General features: G+C 36.8%; 1 protein-coding gene across 1 annotated transcript in view; it reads right to left on the reverse strand.

Annotated features, from left to right (window-relative positions):
• Positions 1-800: 800 nt before the first annotated feature.
• The window catches only part of LOC120781641 (lachesin-like), a 97,372-nt gene continuing 72,474 nt past the window's right edge, over positions 801-25,698 (reverse strand). The window contains exons 5-7 of the mRNA XM_040113872.1: positions 2,721-2,863; positions 1,597-1,719; positions 801-1,338 (exon numbers count right to left, since the gene is read on the reverse strand). Of these exons, the coding sequence (XP_039969806.1) occupies positions 1,133-1,338; positions 1,597-1,719; positions 2,721-2,863 (472 nt within the window). The 3' untranslated portion in view covers positions 801-1,132. The remainder of the gene's footprint in view (positions 1,339-1,596; positions 1,720-2,720; positions 2,864-25,698) is intronic.

Raw genomic sequence — 25,698 nt, forward strand, 5'->3', positions numbered from 1 at the left:
AATATCTATAATGAAGCACAAACATTTTTATTTTTCTTCACAAAATTTCACCGATTTATACCGAGTAGCTTATGAGAAAATAATTTTACAATTTTATCATGCTCTAAATTTCAACTTTCCATAACCTTAACAAAAAACAAAATTTTTACGAAATATTTATATCTCAGGGTATGCGTCTGGTCCCTTTTCTAATTACCTGCTCATTTTCAAAATCCGTTATTTTTTGAAATTTTCGTGGACCACTTGACGTAGTTTGATCCACCTTAAAGTATTTCCCTGGCTTTGATTCTGGCAAGTTACAAAAATATAAAATGTTTGGTTGCACCCGAGCTTGGCCTTTCCTTACTTGTTATTATATATTTTCTTAACTTTTACTTTGTTGAGAATCCACTAAACTTTATTGTTAGAGCTATTGAAGATAAAAGCATATTACCTGATTTTTTTCCATTTGTGATTATTAAGGTCAAACAAAGTACTAACAATAAACATAAGTATGTATGTATATGTTTTCTTATTCAGGATATAAGTATGTTCTTTAAATCATCTACATTACATAGTGTATAGTATGTGTATGTGTAATAGATTTATTTTTTATTCATTTTTAATTATAGATATATTTATTTGCATATATTTCTTTATATTTATATGTATATATACATATATCGCTAAGCATTAATCTCATCTAAGGGATATGTTGCTTCTCCTGGAGCACTTTTAGGCATTTTCGCCTAATGATATTTTTCTTTTGCTAAAAGGCAACATAAGCGCATTAAACGCCGTACTAATTATTTCTGCTCTAAATTAGTTTACCTGTGGTTCTAGCATTTGATTATTTATTAAAAATATCTGTATAAGGGTCATAATTTACAACATTATTTAACTTATATATTCGTATCTATATTGTATATATTGATATACATATATGTATATATATATTTATATGGTCATGCGATCGCGAAGTATGATTTAAGAGAACGAGCATGAAGGCATTTGGAGAGTAATATGTGCTACGAAAGCGTTACATACATTACATATTTTAGATGCTTATATGATATATGAATGTAGATATATGGTATATGTTTAATAAACTCATGCTTCGGTATTGACCATTGGAGCTGGTGATGTTATGTCCTCATAAACATAGCCTTAATACTATAAGAATAGCAATCCACATTAGTTTATTGGCCAATACTTTTGAGAGTGCTTCACCATTTAGACGAACCTTGTCATCGTGGGCTGCATCGGTGCTACTTGCTCCTGGGCCGCCCTTCGTTTTATCAGCAAATGATTTTCGTTCTGATAAGCCGATTTCATTTAGATTGGATAGAAAACGTGTACCTAGAATAAAAAAGAGAAATTAAAAACTTTTAATTGCATAGGGTCATTAAAGATTCCTCTTCGATTTTGTATTCCTATAGGGAACTCTTGTTTTTATTACCTGATATGTAAGGCGTCAAAAGTGACTTTATACATGAAGTACTTAGACTTGCATGAATGATTTACCCTTTTAAATATTTTAATATTTAAACATATATTTATGTATGTATATACTATAATTTAAATATTTAGATTTGGTAAATCCGACAATAGACTTACTTTTGTCCTGACCATAACTGCCATAACTTGATCGTGATGTCTCACTACCGTGCCCGAAAAATACATCCCAACGAATTTCAGTAGAAAAAGGTCCAGGAGGTGATGTGGTTGGTGGATATGAAACTATATACATATGTGTATAGGAAATACGTAAATCTATGTTTGTGCTAAACATTGTTGGGCAATTAAAATTATATATTAATTTACTTAATGCGAGTGAAATAGTTCTGTTATAATATGGTACATTATACAGAGTTTGTTCGGAAAGTAATAGAACTGAGTTGATTTAAAAAAATTTATTGAACCAATAGTTACAATTCTTTAAAAACTTTCAAAATATGCTCTTTCTGAGTCGATGCAGCGCCGCCAAGCATTGAAGGCGTAATGGAAGGCATTCTCCGGAATAGCCTTGAGAGCCGAAGTGCATGTTGCTTGGATCCCCTCTGTCGTCTCAAAATGTTTGCCTGCATCGGCCTTTTCAAGCAAGGAAACAAAAAAAGTCCGGGGGGTGGCACATCTGGGGTGCCCGGCTGCGAAACCGTTGGGATGCCGGCTTTGGTTAGGTAGCTGTTCACAAGAAAGGCGGTGTGAGCTTGGGCGTTGATGTGGTGCAACTTACAATCGGCCCTTCGTTTGAATCTCTTGAGAACTTCCACGTAAAACTTGACTTTGACGGTTTGCCCAGGAGAAGGAAATTCATGGTGGATGATACCTTTGATGTCAAAAAACAATGCGCATCGTTTTCACTTTGGATTTGCTCACTCATAAGCGACATTTTTCCCGGCCCTCCAAAATGAACTGAAGCCTGATTTGATTGTATTTATCATATAATTGTCTCTGTCGCAGATTTACCGAGTTTCCCACAGAATTTAATCACGTACCTCTGCTCTAACGAACGCTGCATTTTTGGGTTGCTCCACTCACAGAAACACGTCGCGCGAAAATGTTTGTCCTAGATAGGAACGCCCTCTACCGAATCCAGTCTGTGCGCGCATGCTCCGAAATACAGTCGCGGCGGAAAAAAATCAGTCCTATTACTTTCCGGACAAACTCTGTAACACCAAACCCATATTTCAGTTCGCAAATCTTGCCATATTTGTGGGCAACAGTTAATTTAAACTTACCGTACAGCCGAATGACACCATCGGTTTCTCCACGTGGGTTTTTGGCCACACATTTGTAAATGCCATCATCGCCACTGCTAACGTTTATAATGGTTAATTTCATATGAGTTTTATAAACTGGAACACCAACACTAGATTCCACCCTAAAATAAATTTTTAATGAGTGAAATTATCGAGTAAAGTTTTCTAGGTAATGTTTTCATCATAAAAGTAAGTAATTAGCATTAAGTAAGCACGATTTTGTTACCAAAACTATGAATAGCGATGCTAGCATCTATCAATTTGCAATGACCAAGGACCCGAAATACTTTCAGGTGTTGAAAAAACTTTATGTTAAACAATTTTGCAAAAATAATATTTTCACTATTCATTATTCGACGAAATCGAGCAAATTTGATATCTTATAAAAATATATTGAGGCGACAAAAGTCTACGTACGATCCTAATTTCTGATGTATTGCTGAATGTAAAAAGAAATGAAATTAATTGAAGTCTCTTTCAATTACATTTTATTTGGAAGTTATACAAAAGTAAGTAAGAAAGGCCAAGTTCGGGTGCAACCAAACATTTTATATTCTTGCAATTAGCAAGAACTAAAGCCAGGAAATACCTTAAGATGTAAAACGTCACCAGAGGATCGAAACCTAAGAAGTTTTATATATACATCTATTCTACGTAACTCATACACTGATCGACGTATTAGGTATAAACTTTATTAGAAAAGGAAAACGCAGTATATGGAAGTATTGACCCTATTTTATCTATTAACTATTATCATGACTCGTATTACAAAATGTTCCCCAGGTTTCATTAAGGTACCTCACATACAATCACCAATCATATGGATCGAAAATCTTGGTAATATTGGGTAGTCGAAAATGTATTTTGTCAATAGATGTCGTTGCAGTCGTATATCTCTAGTGCTACCAATCACATTGTGTCATACCACACGGTGTTTGAAAGGTGAGATTTAAAGCTTCATTTAACAAAAAAAAAAAATAGGCGTGTCATGAAGACACGCGATAGAAGTGAAACTGTATGATTGGATCGGCAAGGATTATTTAATTTTCTATGTTTAGAGGGAGAGGAATCATTTTAATCACGTGTCAAACACTTCTTGATAGTAAATATTAATTTATTCATCATAATAATTATACTTTTTTCAAGATACAATAATATTAGTATAAATATGATGAATTAAATCTCAATCAGCTTCACCTTCATTCTCTGGTAGACTCTTCATGAACGAAATGATAGGTTTGTGGTAACTAAAATAGGTAATGAAGACTCTTGACTCCAAATTTTCGATGTAACGTGAGAAAACTGCATCGATCGTGGTACCATGGCGTGTAGTCGATTCAATTGGTGAATTGTTCATTTCCAATGACAATTTCTGTTGCAAGAACTGAATTAATGGCTTGGAATCCTCTGAAGCAAAATTAACATTAAAATCTCCACCTAGAATCATAGGTATTTTGTCCAGCTCTACTCCAACTTCTGCAGCCCCCACTGGAGTATACGGCAGCAAGTGAAGGTGAATAAACTCTATTATTTTCGCCATCTTCTGATTTCGTGAAATATAGAGTGCTATAAGCATAATCCGCTGTCCGCTTTCTGTGCGACATTCAGCTGCACATATTTCTCCAACAGATGACAACCCAATTGAAAGCGATTCTAGTTGTTTCAAGTACAGGTCCATATTGGGTGTCATGATGTTCGTTCCATGAGCAGTATTGCAAAGTATTACGCCACCCCATGCTCTCACATTATGTCTTTTGAACTGTACGACACAATTAAAATTGGGAACATCAATTTCTTGATCGTTTTCGTTCCACGTCTCTGAAAGTATCAATATATTAGACCGTAGAATCACCGGATCATTCAAATCTCCGCTATGAGCTTCTAAACTTTGGCAATTGAGGGTTGTTATTGATAAGCCTGGTCTGCTGATGAACTCTCGGAGAATGTCAGTCAAAGTTATCAATGGATTTGTTGATAATCTTCTAAATTCTGATTGTAGCTTGTCCATTGATTGAGCTTTTTTCCGTCCATGATAAAATTTGTTCTTTCCATCCTTCGCAACGATGTACAATCCCTGTATACTTGTGACACGGGACAAGGCTATGTAAAGGAGTTGTTGTGAATGTGTCTTTTCGTAATTATAGACGATTTGATTAAACGTACCACCTTGAGACTTGTGGATAGTAATAGCACACGCTGATACCAATGGCAGATGATTTCTTTTGACGAAAATCGTTTTATTATTGTTCAAATATATCGTAGAAGTTCTTCGTGCAATGGGAACTGCCGTGTGGCTGATGTTGTTTGCTTGGATGAACGCAGCAGCTTTTCTCCGGATCTTCTGCCCCGTCTTTGGTGAATCTGGAAATTCCAGCCACACACGAGTTACTGCCCCTGCCTCATCAGTTTCGATATGAACTAGTTTACCAACTGCGCCGTTTGCTAAACCATCCGAGACATCCAGATTGGTTGTTATTATATACCATTTATCTAACACCAGTATTATATCGTAGGGCAGACCTCCAGTGTCTATTACCGTTTTTTATGCAATTTTTGTCGTACAAATGATTGTTGCACAGCATTATGGCAGCCGGTGAATACATCAGTAGCTATTGAGACTGTTTTATTCTCTGCAGAATTAAGAATTGTCAAATTGTATTCGTTTACAGCATTACTTGTCAAATATAGCCGAATTCCATGTGGACAAAGACGATCTGCTTCCTCTCTTGTATAAAAACGAGATTCGATTAGGTGTATCTGTTCTTGATCCAATTCTTCGCCATTTCCAATTTTAGTTAATAAAGAGGAAAAATCAGCATTCGCTTGTCCCATGACTTTATCCAATTCATAGAACTTCAAGTCACGCCAAAGTGTTGGTGCTGCTATGCGTCGTTTTGTTGCTTGATAGATGGGTGTAGCACGCACTGGAGGTAACTGACGCAAATCACCTATGAAAATGATATCCATTCCTCCAAAATTATGTTGAAAATTTCCTGTTATTTGTTTCAACCGTGCGTCAATTTGAGACAGCAATTCCGCTCCTACCATACTGAAATCATCGATGAGTATAACTTGGACGTATTTGAAGAGCATTCTGTACTGTTGAGCCACTTCAATTGATAATGGTAATAGTTTGGAAAGGGATATTTTCAATGCAATGTACATGCTATGTAAGCATTGCAAAAACCAACATTATCTGTGAAGTAGTAAATTCTAGTAAATTTCCATGAGGAGTCTAATGAGGAATGTCTTCCCACATCCTGCTGGCCCAGTGAAAAAAACTTGGAGTGCTGATCGGTTTGATGAGAGGAGATTAGCAATCACATGCATCAGGAGTGCCTTCTGCCTCTGATTGGCCATTTTCATTAGTTCATAAAATTGTTCATTAGACATTAAATTATCCCTCTTCTTTGCGATAGCACCCAGTTTGTTTAGTGTTGCTAACCGCAGATCGTCGTTCATTATGTGGTCAGCGTTATACAATTCTTGAAAAGGATTTGCTTCAGGAAAAAGGCGACCTACGTTGTCTTCTTCAGCATCATCATCTTGATTTAATTCATCTTCACGACACAACTCTCGGCATATCTCGATGGTTTTCTGGATATCTAAATTCGATGAGAATTCTTTATGTCGCTCCAAAATCAAAATTTCGTTGTCGTCGTAAATCTGTATGAATTTAGTTTCTGCAAGAATTTCATTTTCTTCGTCTCGGAATGGAGTATACATCAGCCATGTCGTAGTTTCTGTACCGAATAATCCGAGGTCCTTTCTTTCGTGTGCAATTCCCCTGATTATTCACTGTGTAATGAGCAACAAACTGGGCCAAATTGACATCTTCTAGCTCTTCAGGTCTCTTTTCGTACTTGTCAAACCAATTTTCTTTCCATATGTTTGTTGCATCATCATCAGCATCCATTTCATTGAGTTCTTTCTGAGTTTTTCGAATTCTTTGTCTTTCGATAAATATAGGTAACAACCGAAGAAGACTTTGACATCGGTTAACGCAGAAGGTACCATGCAGCTTCCTGACTGGTAATTTCGACAGTATTTAGCATGCTCATAGCTCATAGCTCATTTTCCTAGTAATTTCGACAATATCGAACTCTGGATGTTCATCCATTATTTCAGTGATGTTACGTTGGTGATTGCTAATTCCACGGTTCGTTTTATTGACGTATTCCACTACGTATGCAGCACATGAGTATTCTTCGGTGATAAATTGCACATCCATGTTTGATTTCAAAATATTGAAAATGAATAGGTTGAATGGATTATGCCACTTTTCCATGGGTTGACGTTTAAGAAATACTCTGGGACAATTGATGCCAGCTCGAAGCACATTCATGTAGTAATCATCTGATAGTATTCCATTTCCCTGATAGAAACTATCAATATCAGCATAGTCATTGTTCTCTAAGTTTGTTCTTATCGTGTTTTAATGTTGTTTATACGTGTGGAATCCTGGTTCTTTTTTCTGCATTGGTGTCAGTATAGCTTCAAATCTGCATTTTTGATGAGCGTTCGCAGCTATTTTTTTGTAACATGTGAATGTGTGCTTATGTGTCCGTAGTTTGATGTTCCCCGACGATTCTGAAGTGGCCACTGATATCAATGTATCAACTAGTTCAATAGCTTTTAGTCGGTCAGCACCTACTGGATCCGCTGGAGCATTCTGAAGCCATAGCAGAATGTGTGCATGGGGGCTCCCACGATGCTGGAATTCAATTCTTTTAAAATAATGAACAACACGATATTTCCCGAAAGGAGAAGACTTTTTGGACTGAAGTACGTTCATTATAACATTGATGAGCTTATTAAAGTAGATGGCACATGTTACAGCATCTTCATTGATGAGTGTGCTCTTTTCTTTCTGGAGTTCCTGAAAATCTTGTTCTGTAACTTCTGCTCCATTATTCTTCAATTTATATAATAATTGTAATAATGAGGGCCAACCAACTTCATTAGCACTCATAGTTAGGAATAACGTGGGTTTTCCGAGTTGTCTGATCATTGCGAATAAGTCTCTCTTTCTTTCAGCCCAATACCAAGTCGAGTTAGGGATACAACGTATAAAAGCCAAGTTGCTTTCTATACAATGATTTATATACTCCTCTGATTGAATTTGTTCACGTGTAATTTTTGTGTCTTTACCTACGTGTTTAAAAGCAATGGATAGACTGTCACGTCAAGTCTAAAGTCTACAGAAATAAGCCAGCAACTATTCCAGCTTTGGAAGACAACATTTCCGAAGAAATTCGGGCTATTCCGGCCGAAATGCTCGAAAAAGTTGCCCAAAATTGGACTTTCCGAATGGACCACCTAAGACGCAGCCGCGGTCAACATTTAAATGAAATTATCTTCAAAAAGTAAATGTCATGAACCAATCTAACGTTTCAAATAAAGAACCGATGAGATTTTGCAAATTTTATGCGTTTTTTTTAAAAAAAAAGTTATCAAGCTCTTAAAAAATCACCCGATACGACTTGACATAGTGAAAAACGTACTCTAAAGTTGTGTCCATTAAATTCGTTCAAGAACCCATAAAGTGACATAACTAAGCACCACATTAATATAAAACTGTAGTTTGTCACTGGGAATCGAAGTAGCACGAGACAGCTGTGGTGAGAAAATTTTTAAAAAGTGGGCGTGGCCCACTAAGTTTAATGTTCAATGTACACTTCTAATGACAGTGTGAAAATGGATGAAATTGGAAGAAAACCTCGGTCACTCTCCTTATAACGGTACGGTTGAAAACTAGTAAAAGCAGAATAAATTAATACATTAAACTTTATCGCCGAGATTCACTCATTTTAAATAAGACTATTTACATATCACATATTACCTGCGGTATAAAATCAACAGGGCGTTCGAAAATCTTTATATTAGGTATTTGCGGCCTATCGATTTTATATACTTTTGATGGTAAGACGTACCGTTATCATAACAAGATTCTTTTCGAATGTCAATAACCTTCGGTTTTTTAATACACAGATGCTCGTACCTGGTGCGAATATCTGTACGAATTTCGTGCATAACGTTATTTCGTCAACGCGAACACTGGTAAATTTAGCGACTGCAACAATTACAAGCTCGGTGGCGCGCTTTCATTGATCGATGTTATTTCTGCTTTGCGCGTCAAACTTAACACCGTCGTATACAGAAGTACATTTCGTCGATGTTCCGTATAAGTTGCAAATACATACATTGGGTGTGTGTATCAATTTTATCTAGTGATTGAATTTTTTCCTCTCCTTTTTGGTTTGTTACAACTTTTATCGAAAATTGCATTGACAACGTTCATTTTATTTTGGTGAATTAGACATTTTTAGGTATATTTCAAGTACATTGTTTGATAGTTATATTAAATTTTTACCATTATTTTCCAAGGATAAGTTGTTGGTTGAATCGGCTTAGACAGCGCTTGCGCGCAAAAATGGAGATTCCAAGCGGAGCCAGGTCCTTTTCCACCTGGTCTTTCCAACGGAGTGGAGGTCTTCCTCTTCCTTCCCCGGCTGGTACTGCGTTGAATACTTTATCAATACTATATCAATGTCGTCGTATATGTCGTCGTTCCATCGATTCGGTAATTCGGTATACGATATTGCCAATGCGCAAAGGATCATAAATCTTCCGCAGAACCTTTCTCTCGAAAACTCGTAACGTCGACTCATCAGATGTTGTCAACGTCCATACCTCTGCACCATACAGCAGGACGGGAATAATGAGTGACTTATAGAGTTTGGTTTTTGTTCGTTGAGAGAGGACTTCACTTCTCAGTGGCTTACACAGTCCGAATCAGAAAATGTTAGCAAGAGCTATTCTGTGTTGGATTTCGAGGCTGACATTGTTTTTGCTGTTATTACTCGTTGCAAGATAGACGAAATCATCTACGACTTCGAAGTTATGACTGTCACCAGTGACCTGGGAGCCAACTCACAAGTGGGACGACTGTTTGTTTGCTGACAGAAGATATTTTATTGTCCTCTCGTTCACTACCAGACCCATTTGCTTCGTTTTTTTTTATCCAACTTGGAAAAATCAAAACTAACGGCGCGGTTGTTTTGTCGTTTGGTATCGAATGGCTCTTCCCGTTCCTGACGGAGCTTTTGGTATTGCTCAACGTCACTTTACACAGCCGTATTAGTTTTAAGGGAAATAAAATTCAGTTATCGCGGCATAAATGTAGCTCATTTTCGTGTTTTCAAAAGCAGCTTTAATCAGTTTGTTGACGGTGGGCTTTAATTTTTCACACAAAACGATCGATAGAACCTTATATGCGTTGTTGAGGAGGCTTATCACACGGTAGTTGGCGCAGAGTGTGAAGTCTCCTTTTTTGTGGATTGGGCAGAGCACATCTAAATTCTAATCGTCGGGCATGCTTTCATCCGACCATATTTTACAAAGAAGCTGATGCATTCTCCTTATTAGTTCTTCGCCGCCGTGTTTGAATAGGTCGGCCGGCAATCCATCGGGCCAGTCTGCTTTTTTGTTCTTCCGACGTGTAATTGCTTTTCGAACTTCTTCATGGTCGGGCAATTAAACGCCTGCTCCATCGTTATAGATTGAAGAATCGTGTTCACCATCTCAAGGTGTTATGCTATCTTTGCCATTCAGCAGGCTGGGGAAAAGTTTCCTCCATAATTTTAGTATACCCTGGGCATCAGTCACTAGATCACCTCTGGGGGTTCTACAAGAGAGTTCCTTATAATACTTGTAGTAATAAACATAAAAACAACCTTTTGTTTCAGTAAACAGAATGCATCAAGACAACACTGAGTTGGAACAATTGAAATGCACTATCACTACAACAAACAATCCCAAACAAACAAACGGCAAAACAGCCTTATGTTTCAGTAAACGAACAACATTAAAGAAAAATCATCAAAACAACCTTATCTTGGAACAATAGAAGTGCACCATCAGTAGAACAAACAATAACAACCCAAATAGTTATTTACTAGTAAACAACCAGCATTTCAATAATATAAGTAGCACTAAAATTTATGTAAACAAACCTAAACAAATAATATATGGTATTATATCTAAACAAACTATCAACTAGTAATAAGTATCATAGTAGTTAGTATAAATAGAAGTAAGTACCATGTAATAAGTTACTCTTAAGAGTATAAATAAAGAGTACACATTTCGGTGCAGCTCAAAATATATTCTTTTGATTCATTTTTACTTAATGTAAAAATTAAATCGCGCAGCGACTGGATTCGGTAGAAGGTCTTCCTAACTAATGAACAAGCAGCTGGTCAGTTGTGTACCTGGAGAGTCAGGACAAACATTTTCGCGTGACGTGTATCTGTGAGTGCTGCAAGCCGAAAATGCAGCGTTCGTTAGAGCAGAGGTACGCGATTAAACTCTGTGTGAAGCTCGGTAAATCTGCGACAGATATGATATAATCAAGCAGCATATGTGCGTTGATGCCAAGAGATGCCACTTAGTCGGTGCAGAGCAGAATATTTACAAAATTTTAAATGTAATACTATGTTCGGACCGACAACGAAAACATGTTTTCGTGGGAAAAACTGGTTTTCGCACGAAAACTTGTGTTTTCGTCCATGTAAAATCTGTCAAACGAAAACGCAGTTTTCGCTAAAAACTACTTGAAAACTCACATTCCACTCATTATAATAGGTGCCTGCTCTAGTTTAATCGATGTTTTTGGAAGACATATTTTGCCGGCCCTAAATTGTCACTTGATATTTGTTTACATTCCATATACAAAAACAGCTGTCGCTTGATATCCTCATATTAGGGGGATTCTCTTGCTCTTGCAAAACTTTGCACGGTGCAGAAATTGCAGAATTTTCCTCTTGGTGCAACGGCACAACAACAAACACATGCAGAAAATTATTTGCAATGGCTATAAATATGTCAGACCAAACCCCACGTTTATTTTCGTGCCGTCATATATCACTAGACTCTGCAATGGGTGCTCATTTGGCCTTGCATATTGCGGTATAGGATTTTTGCATTTTGTGTCATTGTGCAATCTTGCAAAAGCAAGAGAATGCCGGTATTGACAGTTGTCAGTTAAAACTCATCGAAAACACACATTGTCGGTCCGAACGACTTAGATTCCACAACACACAAATATGTTTTCAAAATGTTTTCAATATCGGTCCGAACATAGTATAAGGAAACACATACAGTCCACCCATTTTAAATAATTACTTTCTTTCCCTCGGCAAAAATGTACATACATACATATGTAAATTGAACATGCAAAGATACATATCTTCTTCTTTACTGGCGTTGATACATACATATATATACATACATAAGTAAACAGACACATGCAATACGCATACAATAATAATGAAAATGCATATAGGAATTGTAAACTGAATGGGTATACACAAACCATAAATTTATCCGCTTTAGAAACTCATATCAAATATCATAGATAACATTTATTTAATATTGAATTGTATACTTGAAAACAACCACATGTGGTGTGCTATACATATCAACATAAACATACTGTACACAATTTTCAGTTGTGGATGTTATCCATATTCATAAAAAAGAAGATAATTCGAGTACAGATATTCCATATTGCAACATTCTATTCCCACATAAAGAGCAACAATGAACCGCAAAAATAGCTTTTGGTAGTTATGCAAAATAGAAAATTGATCACTTATTGAAAATCTGAAACATCAAATTGTGACATGGTAAATTTATTTCATACCTGTCTACAGTATATATTGCACTTTATTTTAAATACAAACTCTAACTTAGCCTTAACAACAAAGTTGTACTATATCCGTATATAGCGGTGAGTGAGGTACGACTAGTGCAACTAACATTGACATAATACACAGGTGCCACTCAAAAATACTTAGAGCGATAACGTGGATACCATGGTACATGCGAAATGAAAACATTCACAAGGATCTTAGTATGCCTATGATAAAGAAAAATGAAGAAATTCCGATTATTAATATTGGTCCCGATATATAAAGACAACCTACTTATACTATCGTTTAATGTCGAAAGTTTGTGAATTTGGTCAACGAATTACTCCAACTCCTACATACATATATACATACTACATACATATATATAATGATTTTAAATACAAAATTAAACTATTGTTGGTGACATTTGTATAGTATACATACATATGTGTATACTCAAATAAATAAATAAGTATTTACATCGGGAAATTTTAAATGCAAAGACGTACACAAAAAAAGTGGGGTAATACACAGGGTGTGTCCGGAATAGGACTGATTTTATTCCGCCGCGACTGTACTTCGGAGCGTGCGCTAGTAAAGGAAAGGTTTCCTTATAATATTCTTCTTCTTCTTCTTCTTCTTTATTGGCGTAGACACCGCTTACGCGATTATAGCCGAGTTATCAACAGCGCGCAAGTCGTTTCTTCTTTTCGCTTTTCGTGGTGCCAATTGGATATTCCAAGCGAAGCCAGGTCCTTCTCCACTTGGTCCTTCCAACGGAGTGGAGGTCTTCCTCTTCCTCTGCTTCCCCCGGCGGGTATTGCGTCGAATACTTTCAGAGCTGGAGTGTTTTCATCCATCCGGACAACATGACCTAGCCAGCGTAGCCGCTGTCTTTTAATTCGCTGAACTATGTCAATGTCGTCGTACATCTCGTACAGCTCATCGTCTCATCGAATGCGATGTTCGCCGTGGCCAACACGCAAAGGACCATAAATCTTTTGCAGAACTTTTCTCTCGAAAACTTGCAACGACGACTCATCAGTTGTTGTCATCACCCAGGCCTCTGCACCATATAGCAGGACGGGAATTATGAGTGACTTATAGAGTTTGGTTTTTGTTCGTCGAGAGAGGACTATGTTTCTCAATTGCCTACTCAGTCAAAAGAAGCACCTGTTGGCAAGAGTTATTCTGCGTTGGATTTCTAGGCTGACATTGTTGGTGGTGTTTACGCTGGTTCCAAGATAGACGAAATTATCTACAACTTCAAAGTTATGACTGTCAACAGTGACGTGAGAGCAAGTCGAGTGCGACGACTGTTTGTTTGATGACAAGAGATATTTCGTCTTGCCCTCGTTTACTGCCAGACCCATTTTCTGTGCTTCCTTGTCCAGCCTGGAGAAAGCAGAACTAACGGCGCGGGTGTTGAGGCCGATGATATCAATATCAAGTTGAAGAAGTCGCACGATAGGGAGTCGCCTTGTCTGAAACCTGGTTTGGTATCGAACGGCTCAGAGAGGTCCTTCCCAATCCTGACGGAGCTCTTCGTGTTGCTCAACGTCAGCTTACACAGCCGTATTAGTTTTGCGGGGATACCAAATTCAGACATCGCGGCATAAAGACAGCTCCTTTTCGTGCTGTCGAAAGCAGCTTTGAAATCGACGAAGAGGTGGTGTGTGTCGATTCTCCTTTTACGGGTCTTTTCCAAGATTTGGCGCATGATGAATATCTGGTCGGTTGTTGATTTTCCAGGTCTAAAGCCACAGTGGGCTTTAATCATTCACAATACGCTCGATAGAACCTTATACGCGATGTTGAGGAGGCTTTTCCCACGGTAGTTGGCGCAGATTGTGGGGTCTCCCTTTTTATGGATTGGGCATAGCACACTTAAATTCCAATCGTTGGGCATGCTTTCGTCCGACCATATTTTACAAATAAGCTGATGCATGCTCCTTATCAGTTCTTCGCCGCCGTGTTTGAATAGGTCGGCCGGTAATCCATCGGCTCCCGCCGCTGTGTTGTTCTTCAGGCGGGTAATTGCTATTCGAACTTTTTCATGTTCGGGCAATGGGCAAGGTTCGCCTTCTCCTTCGCGTTGTGCGTTCTCTGCCATTCAGCAGGCTGGAGAAGTGTTCCCTCCATAATTTAAGTATGCTCTGGGCATCGGTGACTAGATCACCTTTGGGGGTTCTACAAGACTATGATCCGGTCTTGAAACCTTCTGTTAATCGCCGGATTTTGTCAAACTCTTTGCCCTCACGTATCTTGGCCTCTCTCTCTTTTTGTTTTAGTCCTCATCGTACCAGCTGTTCTTTTGCATTTTCCGAAAACCAGTGGTCTCGTTTGCAGGAGTAAGGAGTTTGAAATGCCGCCCCACAGTTCCCTTATATCTCTTCCATCACGAATTCCATACCGAATTCGCGCGTAAATGCCACAGGGACCTATTCGTCTGAGTTCTTGTCCTTGGACGGCGGAGCTGTCAGCTTTTATTTTTACGAGAACCTCAATCAGCTGGCCAGCGGCACCTTCCCAATTAAGGGACCTGACTTTCTAGGTGCATGCACTTAGATCATAATCCTTAATATGTACGTTTGCATCGGTCATCATCGAAAAGAAGTTCTCTCACCCGTTGGAGAGGGGATGTTTCGCCTTCTCACTTTACCTCGCCTTCAAACATATGTGCTTCGGCTACCTAGAGGATACTTCGTGTAATACCGGAAGTTGTGAGCTGCTTGAGCCATATGTAAAATAATCGTTTCTGGCCACAACCAAGTGAATAGCATTTAGAAAACTTTCCTCACTTACGTGAACTTCTGCTCATGGCTCCATCCTCCTATATCCCATTACTTCCTTTATTAATGGTGAGTTTATTTTTTCCTTTTTTCATTCGTTCAATTAATTAAATTTGTTTTAGAAGTGTAGTGTCGTCGATGCTCCGCAATAGTCAAAATATTATATTTTTGAGCTGCACCGAAATGTGTACTCTTTATTTACATATACTCTTAAGACTAACTTATTACATGGTTCTTACTTCTATTTATACTTATTACTCCAAGTAGTTGATAGTTTAATTAGACACAGACTATATTATTTGTTTAGGTTTGTTTATATATACATATATTGTTTGCATAGATACATTTGCTTTGTTTCAAACTCAAGGTTGTTTTGATTTTTGTTTGTTAAACGTTCCTTAACTCTCCCCTCTGCTAAAATGAAATGCCCTCATTTCAAAACATTTAGGCTTGAAGTCGGCGTGTATAATTAATTATTGAATATGTTTGATTAATTTTTTACATTTATAATTAATACCTTTTTATATTATCTAGTAAATTATTATTTTTTCATGTTTCTTATGATCCTTTCTTTTCCCTTATAATTTAGTTTTTAATGAGCGTTAATTTTCTAGAATTCAACACCCATTTCCTTTTTGGCTTGCCTTGTTTTCAGTACTGGAATTGCTGAACTTTTTCTTTGACAAAGTCGATCCACGTCCACGATGGAGGTTGTCGTTGTTGAGATTGATCCCATTGATGATGTCTTTTCTTGGTGATAATGTGGTATTTTTGTTTTACCTTCTCCAGGATTCAACTTTGTCCGCTATTTCAGCGTTTATTGCGAATCCTGGTGAAAGTATTATCCACTATTTCAGGACCTATACTTTTTTACCGTGTTCCACTTTTTCAGGAATTTTCGCTGTCCGCTGTTACAGGATTTATTTTTATATCCATTGCCATTTGTTTCTGCTCTTTTTACAGGCATTTAGATCTGGAAGTCCTACTTTCTGTGGATTTTTTTTGATTTATTCCTTTCGGAACAAAATCTGGCTTTTTGGATAGCAAATAAATTTGCAATCCCGGTTGAGCCCTCAGTTAATTTTTACCAGAATTAAAAATGAGTAAAAAAAATATATTTTTGAGCTGCACCGAAATGTGTACTCTTTATTAATGCTCTTATTACATGGTTCTTACTTCTATTTATACTTAATAGTATGATACTTATTACTAGTTGATAGTTTGTTTAGATACAGATTATATTATTTGTTTAGGTTGGTTTACATATACATACATATATTGTTTGCTTAAAAACATTTGCTTTGTTTTATGATAAGGCTGATGTGGTATTCAAACTCAAGGTTGTTTTGATAGTTGTTTGTTTAGGATTGTTTGTTATAGTGATAGTGCATTTCAATTGTTCCAACTTAAGGTTGTTTTGATGCATTCAGTTTACTGAAACAAAAGGTTGCTTTGATGTTTGTTACTATTATAAGGAATACGGTTTTTAACTCACGCATACACCTGTTTCATCATGCCTTACTCTAAATCGTTTACAGGGAGACTACAGGTAAAGAAATAGAGAAAATTTGCAATTGAGTAAAACTCAAAATGTAATTACTACTACTTACCTAATTTTGATCCCTTTCATATTGGATCTTGGTTTGTAAGCATTGTTTAGCTAAGCCAGGACCAATGGTCACAGCAATTGGTTGTACGCCAAATTATACCTAGTTGTATTTTTACGCTGTCGATATAGAAAGCGAGAGCTATCAAATAAAACTTGCGATGCTGTTTTAATGAATCATACTTGTAGAAGTGAGATGGAACTAATCCATTTGTTTTTTCATTTCGTACTATAAAGGAACATTGTGATAGAGTATGCAATACACTGACGAGATTTGTATGGCAATCACCATAAATCGTGATACAGATATACGAAGATATAATGATGTAACTCGAACTGATGTTGTTAAATTTACGACTGCAGATGATGAACCACCATTTGAGAGAAAGGGGATATGTTTTTTTCAAAAATAAATGGTGTGGTTAAGAATCTATAAGTATTAGATTCTGCTTTGGACCGATTGGCATATCCTTTACTATTCCCAAATAGAGATTTTGGTTGGCCCATTTTTTGAAATTGAAATGAATTTTTGATGACTCATGCCCAGCTCTTGACCGATGCTACGGCTGCTACTATGCCGGTCTCTTTCGACCAATTCAGCGATTTTATCGCAATTTTCGATGACAGGCCTTCCGGAGCGTGGCGCATCTTCGACCACCTCTACACCAGAACGAAAACGTTGAAACCATCGTTGTGCGGGGGAAATGGAAACTGTATCGGGACCGTAAACTGCACAAATTTTATTGGCGGCTTGAGATGCATTTTTGCCTTTATCGTAGTAATACTGTAAAATATGCCGTATTTTCTCTTAATTTGGCTCCATGTTTGCGACGCTATAACTCCCGAACGACTTAAAAGAAACAACAATCAATCAAACACGTGTTAGCACGTGAAATGGGCTTTGCAAAAAGGTATAGAATGACCCGATGCGACGAATAAAACTAGTACTACGCGCTTTCAGCACCAACTAGCGAAAATACCGCACGACTTTTTTGACAACCTATTATATCGCATAACGTTCAACAATACTCTAATGGTATACAGGGAACAATTTAGCATTTTGTACAAATCCCAAAAACTATTTTTGAAGTACATTCCTAATATAAGAATAGAAAGATGTCAATTATATTTTTTAAGACAGAATTAAGTTAATTTGAGGTCAAGTATGTATAACAATATTAGTGTTTATTTGCAAACTAATAAAGTAGGAGATAAGCGCTTAGGTCGTAAAGTGATTTTGATTTCATCCTTTACTGGGTTTCTGTAAAACATGTTTCAAAATTACTTAGATGCAATGTCAATTGTTCACCACTTCAGTAAGCCACCGCTTTTTGCTACAATGACTTTCAATCCGAATTGGCGTGAGATTGTAAGTAATATTGATCCTAATGAATCATCTCCTTTTAGGCATTTCGAATAAGAAGTTTGTGGCAAAGTTGAGCCTTTTATATACATTTAGAATAGGTTTGCCTCATGCTCACACTTTGATAACTTTATGTGAAAATGACAAAATTGTCGGGTCCGCTAATATTGATAAAATTGTTTGTGTAGAGATATGGAATGGGATTTACAGCCAAAATTACATAGATATAAAATTACATACATTACATTAATACAAGGTGCTTTCCAAAGTAAACAGGACTTTGAAAAAAAAAACAGAACAAACGGTTTTTTTTTCGGCAAAATCTATTTATTTTATTCAAAATAGTCTCTTTCTGGCCCAATACAGCTTTTTGCACGGTTCAAAAGCATGTCGAACGAGAGTTTTAGCTCGTTGACCGGTATGGCCGACAGTATGCCGTTGCAAGCCTTTTGAATGGCCTCTACGTCTGCATAACGCTTTCCTTTCATGGGCAAATGCATTTTTCCGAAAAGGAAAAGTCGCACGGTGCCATATCAGGTGAATACGGGGAATGGTTAATGGTTAAAATGTGATTTTTGGTCAAATAATCTGTCAAAAGCGTCGATCGATGAGACGGCGCATTATCGTGCAACAAACGCCAACTTTCATCTTCGCGATATTCGGGCCGAACACGTCGAATACGGCGCACAAATCGCTTCAAAATTCCAAGTTAGAATACCGCATTAACGTTTTGGTCGGGTGGAACAAATTCTTTGTGGACATAACCTTTGGAATCATAAAAACAAATCAGCACTCACGACCACTTTGAAAACGTTGAAACCACTCGTACACTCTGCTACGGAATAGGCAATCATCGCCATAAAATTGTTTCATCAATTTCAGTAAAAGTTTTACCAATTTTAAAACAAAATTTAATGTTCGCACCAATAACACAAACATACTGACACACTCATTAAGAAAATTAGAATTTAAATGATATTAACATTGTTAATAAATGGTATTTTCTATTAGTCAAAAATCGAACACTGGCGACCGTAGTACACGATAAAACAAACAAAATATATGAGAAAATTTCTCATTTGATTCACTTCTTTACTACATTTATTTAGATTGCAAGCGTTTTATAAGTTTATAGTCAACCAAGATATATAAATTGTAATGTGACTTTTTCTTTATTTAGCGTACACACCGCTAACGCGGTTATAGCCGAGTTTACCAATTGGAGAGTCCAAGCAAAGCCAGTTCTTCCTCCACCTGGTCTTTCGAACTGAGTGGAGGTCACCCTCTTCCTCTGGAGTGTTTTCATCCATTCGGGCTACATGACCTAGCCAGCGTAGCCGCTGCTTTTTAATTCGCTGAACTATGTCATCTTTGTCCATCCTTTACAATTGTCTACTCCGAAGTAACAAGAGTTATACTAGGGCAATTCACAATCTGGTGCAAATGGTCTTTCATTTTGTTAGTGTAAAAGCAGCAAAATGTACAGCGAATTTGCAATTGCAAATATGCAAGACCATTTGCACCAGATTGTGAATTGCCCTACTGCGTTGTTGGTGTTAATGATGGTTCCAAAATAGACGAAATCATCTACGACTTCGAAGATATGACTGTCACCAGTGACCTGGGAGCCAACTCACAAGTAGGACGACTGTTTGTTTGATGACAGGAGATATTTTTTTGTCCTCTCGTTCACTACCAGACCCATTTGTTCCGCTTTTTTTCCAACTTGGAGGAAATAAAACTAACGGGCGGTAGTTATAGCTAATGATATGAATGTCAGCGGGGTACGCCAGCTATTGTACCACCTCTATTCAGATGTAATGTTTAGTGGCATAAAAAATTAAGACTTATGAAGTATCTAAAATGTTTAAATATGCCTTAGAACAAAATTAAAAAATAATAATATTAGAAATAAAAAATATACACATATTTATATTATACATATTTTTTAATTTGTTTTGTTTTCGCAGAAATAGTTCTGGAAAACTCGCTTTTTTCTGTATATAACCCCTTAATAGATAAAATATAAAGAACTATCAATAACCTACACATTAAGATAAAAAACTGTAAATAAAACAGTTCATCGAAATATGGATATATAGGATTTGTTTTGAGCGAATTTGGTTATTTTAGCTTATTTGGGAGATATGTACATTAAACCTTTGAGAGGGCGGAGTCACGACAATTTTTCAAAATTGGTTAACTCACTGGTGCCACTTGCTAGTGCGATCATTTGTGCCAAATGACAGTTCTATATCTTCATTTATGGCTTAGTTACAGCACTTACTAAGTTTTCGTGTAATGATATTTCGTAGGCGAGGCAGTGGTCCGATTATGCCCATCTGCAATACTAACCTCCCCTAGGTGCAAAGGAATATACACAAGTGGAAAGTTTCATTAAAGTATCTTAATTTTTACTCAAGTTAGAGTCAGACCAGTAAAAGTTACTAACATACATACAGGTGAAACTAATAAAAGCGTTTTAAAAATAGGAAACTTTCCGTTATAGTAGCTAATTTCATATCAGATGAACGACCGGTAAGGGCTGGTGTACCTCATGGGAGTGTACTAGGCTCAACATTCCATCTTATAGTAATGTATACACGCCGATTATTACAGATGACAACCCCCAGTATGCCGGAATGAATGTCCCATTAGAGAGTCAAGAATTCTAAAGAAGCATTTAGCTTTGGTCAATAAATGGCTACCCAACTCGCGAATAAATGTTAGTGAACAAAAGTGCAAAAGCATGTTACATTTTCACCAGGGCCAAAAATGTGACAGCCGATTAAAACGTATCTTAGTTCCATAAGCAAATGGTTTAGCTTATCTTGGCACCACTGGGAGAGAAGGCTAACCTGCAGATAACATACGTACATATATGCATCAAAATAACCAGCGTGTAAATAAAAGCGCAAATTTAAACTAACTTTTAAATAAAAATTCCATACTTAGCCTTGTCAAACAAATTTTGTTATACATCGCAGTAATAAAGACCATTTGGATGTATGGTTTCAACTCTGGGATACGATCTGTGCAACTAATATAAAGTAGAGGCAAGTCCTTCTGCAAATTGCGGGAGTACAAGGTGTTCCGCTACATTCAAACTTAGCCTTTTCTGGTTTGTGTTGTTGAAGTTTTATGCGGAAAGTTTAGAAACACGCATATCAGGAAAAGTGGTAATATCCCAATGCGTAGGCGCCGATTTCGATCAAATAATATAATCTCTATATTGGGTTAATAGCATGAGTCAATATCCTCCCATAGTTTTGTTTTTTTAATAATTAAACTACACTTAAAATTGTGCGAATATTTGATTTGTAACCTTTCGTATGACAATTAAGCGATTAATACTATTCGAATAGTCGTATCATCGTTCTGTTACGAGTATTCGAATAGTTGCTCTGCTGCGAGTATTGGAATAAAAGAAAATTGTTTGAAATCCAAGCTGGGTCAAACCACGTTAAGTGGTCCATGAAAATTCCGCAAAATCACCGATTTGAAAATTAGCAGTACATTAGATATTTTTTCATGATCCATTTGTTTAAATAATAATATTTTACATAATTTTTGTTAAAGAATTGAACATTTTCAGGTCTTCTTTACGCTAAAAAACTGAAAAGTTTGTGATACAACGCGGAAAATATTCACCTTTAATAATCTGCAAAAACAATGTTTGTTCATTCATACCATTTTACTGTGTCCGATTTTCCCGAAAAGCTGGCCAAAAAGCTTGAATTTTTTTTTTAAATTATCAAGTTAAAGGTTAAAACATCTTCAAGGAGGCACTGCTGTGTACTGTCAAGAAAGCTCAATTAGTTTTCATATGTATTTTTAGGGTTAGAGTCGGTCGAATAGTCGCGTTTCGGAGTTACGCCGGTGAAGTGTATCGAGCCTCTAATTGAGCGCAGTTGAAAAAGTGTTTATCAAGTGATTAAGAAAAAATTTTTCTATATCCGATGGAGTGTATTGTTGAAGGTATGTATAAAATGTTATGTGAATCATTTGCTCTGAATAAAACAAATGGCTGTTAAAATCTAACGTCAAACAAGAGCATGTATAACCAAATTTTTCCGTTGATAATTAACTTTGCCGACTTTAAAAGTTATGAGATTATAGGAGATGGGTGGTCAAACAATGTTTTTCGTGTCGATCATTTATTGATTTTCGCAAAATCTCGTGCCAAGAGACACCACTGCATTTTTAATGTCCGTTTTCATTTCGCGTTGACCCTTGAGAGGTCAATTGTTGTTTTTGCAGAAGAATGTTTGTAGTTTTTGCAGAATTGTTGTTTTTGCAGAAGAATGTTTGTAGTTTTTAGGGGCGACATATCTACATGTGTACGAATGTATTATTTGTGTGAGAATGTCATACGCACATATGTATGTGTGTATGTACATACGTATAGAGCAGCACGCGAATTTTATGTTACGGTCGCGTTCAAGCGTTTTTAAAAAGCTAATACTGAATTAACCCTAAAGAATTAAACGGTGGTTTGGATATTGGAATCAGACTAAACTTTCACTTTATTAATTATAACACAGCCCGACAAAATTAAAAACAATTTTTGCTTCTTTGAATTTGTCAACTGATTCTAGTTAATTTGGGCGCGCTGAATCAAATCTGTAATCAATTTGTCTCTATCAGCTCTAGTTTTCATGATATAGCTTTTTTATTTTTTTTCAGGTCATAAGTTAAGTGGTGGGTATAAAAAAGCTATATCATGAAAACTAGAGCTGATAGAGACAAACTGATTACAGATTTGAATTCAGCGCGCCCAAATTAACTAGAATCAGTTGACAAATTCAAAGAAGCAAAAATTGGTTTTAATTTTGTCGGGCTGTGTTATAATTAATAAAGTGAAAGTTTAGTCTGATTCCAATATCCAAACCACCGTTTAATTCTTTAGGGTTAATTCAGTATTAGCTTTTTAAAAACGCTTGAACGCGACCGTAACATAAAATTCGCGTGCTGCTCTATACGTATGTACATACACACATACATATGTGCGTATGACATTCTCACACAAATAATACATGCGTACACATGTAGATATGTCGCCCCTAAAAACTACAAACATTCTTCTGCAAAAACAACAATCGTCTCAAACATCATCATACATACTTATATGCTTACACATGTAAATATGTGCGAATGACATTCCCACACAAAGAATGCATACACAACATGCATACTTATATGCGTTCAGATGTAGATATGTCACCCGCAAAAATTACAAATTTTGTTCGACAAAAACAACAATGGTCTCAAATAGCATTAGAAATCAATATGGCCGTCAAATTTATGGTATATTACAAAACAACAAAATTTTCAGTCATGAACGCAAACGCATTTTCAAAAAGCAAATTCGATTCATTCATAAAACCAATTCCATACACCTCTCCCCGAGCATGCCTTTGCCAACAAACAGCTTTTGGCGAGGAAAGCAAAAGCTAAAATTCATAAATTGAATATATTTCTGAAATTTTGTGGAAGGAAAAAGTGACAACCCTGCAAATATAAGTATTCAAATATATTTAGAAAAAAACTGACAACATGGTTTATTTGTCGATTTTCAAGTCAAGAAATATTTAAAAGAAAATATGTAATATTCCTCTGATTTATGTGTACAGTCAATCCCGGTTAAGTAGTACTCCGCTTAAATGAAAATCAAATACCTCCCTTATCACTCTTAACAGCCTATATTATATCTTGCTTGTTTTTTGAAATACATATAAATTATTGTTTTCAGTGCCACTCGCTTAAGTATCCGCATTCGCTTATATGCCATATTACATTTTTAATTTTAATAAACCACATGAATCTGTATCTGTGGATTGTGGCACATAATCGTGATTGACTGTATTTGTCAAGGAATGTAAAAAATATTTTGTAATTCTGAAATATTTTTACGCGACTCGCAAAAATTTACGTCGATATGTATGCAAGCTCACACATAAACATACATATATACGCTAATTTGTTGGTGAAGCTGTTACAGCGGCAAGTGAAGCGGTGACAATCGGCGGCCATTGGTTTATTTTTTCCCCTACTGCTTCAATTTTCTACCAGCAACATAATGTTGTGACGCTTTGTCGAAGCGTCAGTCCTTCGACACATTGACTTTTTGACAAAAGATGAAGTTCGGATTCATTTTCGATTTTTCTAAATTTTTTTCAATGTAACGCAGCTTGATGAGCAACATTTTTATACCCTGAACAGGGTGTATTAAGTTTGTCACGAAGTTTGTAACACCCAGAAGGAATCGTCGAAGACCCTATAAAGTATATATATAAATGATCAGTAAGTGGAGCTGAGCCGATTTAGCCATGCCCGTCTGTCTGTCCGTCCGTCTGTCTGTCTGTATATATACGAACTAGTCCCTCAGTTTTTAAGATATCGTTTTGCAATTTTGCAAACGTCATTTTCTCTTCAAGAAGCTGCTCATTTGTCGGAACGGCCGATATCGGACCACTATAACATATAGCTGCCATACAAACTGAACGATCGGGATCAAGTTCTTGTATGGACAACTTTCACGTTTGACAAGATATATTCACGAAATTTGGTATATATTATGATTATAAATGTTCAGATCGGTTGACTATAGCATATAGCTTCCATACAAACTGAACACATAGTTACTAACAGAAATGCACCTGTGAAGGGTATTTAGCTTCGGTGCAACCGAAGTTAACGTTTTTTCTTGTTTGGTTTGTGTTCCGGTCCGTAAATGTACGGAAAAGGCGGTGAACACGGTGTGAAAAGCATACCATTTCCAGATTTATGCCACACACTTCCAGCGCCTAAACTTGTGTTCTGTTGATTGTCAATTTTGCCTGGAAACTGAATACGCTTGTACTGAAATGGCAATCGTTGGAACTCAAAGAAATTCGTAGAATCAAGCATTCTGCTCCCTTGTATTTCATAGCTGCGTCACAATCAGTCGGGTTCTATTACACAGTTTCGGCGCATGAAGATTGTGAAACATAATAATGACAAATCCAACTTTGAGACGCAAATGATGCGGCGGCATTCATAGCCTCTCCAAAGAATTTAAAAATTCCACTGGATAACTCACGCATCGTTTGTCAAGACGATGTTTGTATGAACGCAAATCTCTCGGAATTTCACTTTGAATCTTTCAGTTTAAGTCACTAATATCGGTATTTTTGGCAGCTAAATTTGCGCAGGAGGATGGAGTAATGTGTAGAAGTTCACGCGAGAGAGGAAAGTTCTCTGATCGCCATTCACTTGGGAGTAGCCAGAAACGATTCTTTTATATATGGCTCAAGCAGCTCACAACTTCCGGTCTTTGACCAAGTATCCTCTGGGTAACCTAAGAACATCCGTTCGAAGGCGAGCTAAAGTGAGAAGCCGAAACATCCCCCACATAGGGTTATGCGCTGGGTTTGGGACCCGCCACGTGAAAAACACCCCCAATGAAAAGGAGGAGGAAAGCCTCGGATGAGAGACCCCTCTTTTGATGACGACCATGGCA

The sequence above is a fragment of the Bactrocera tryoni genome, unplaced genomic scaffold (assembly GCF_016617805.1).
Source record: "Bactrocera tryoni isolate S06 unplaced genomic scaffold, CSIRO_BtryS06_freeze2 scaffold_7, whole genome shotgun sequence".
NCBI lineage: Eukaryota > Metazoa > Arthropoda > Insecta > Diptera > Tephritidae > Bactrocera > Bactrocera tryoni.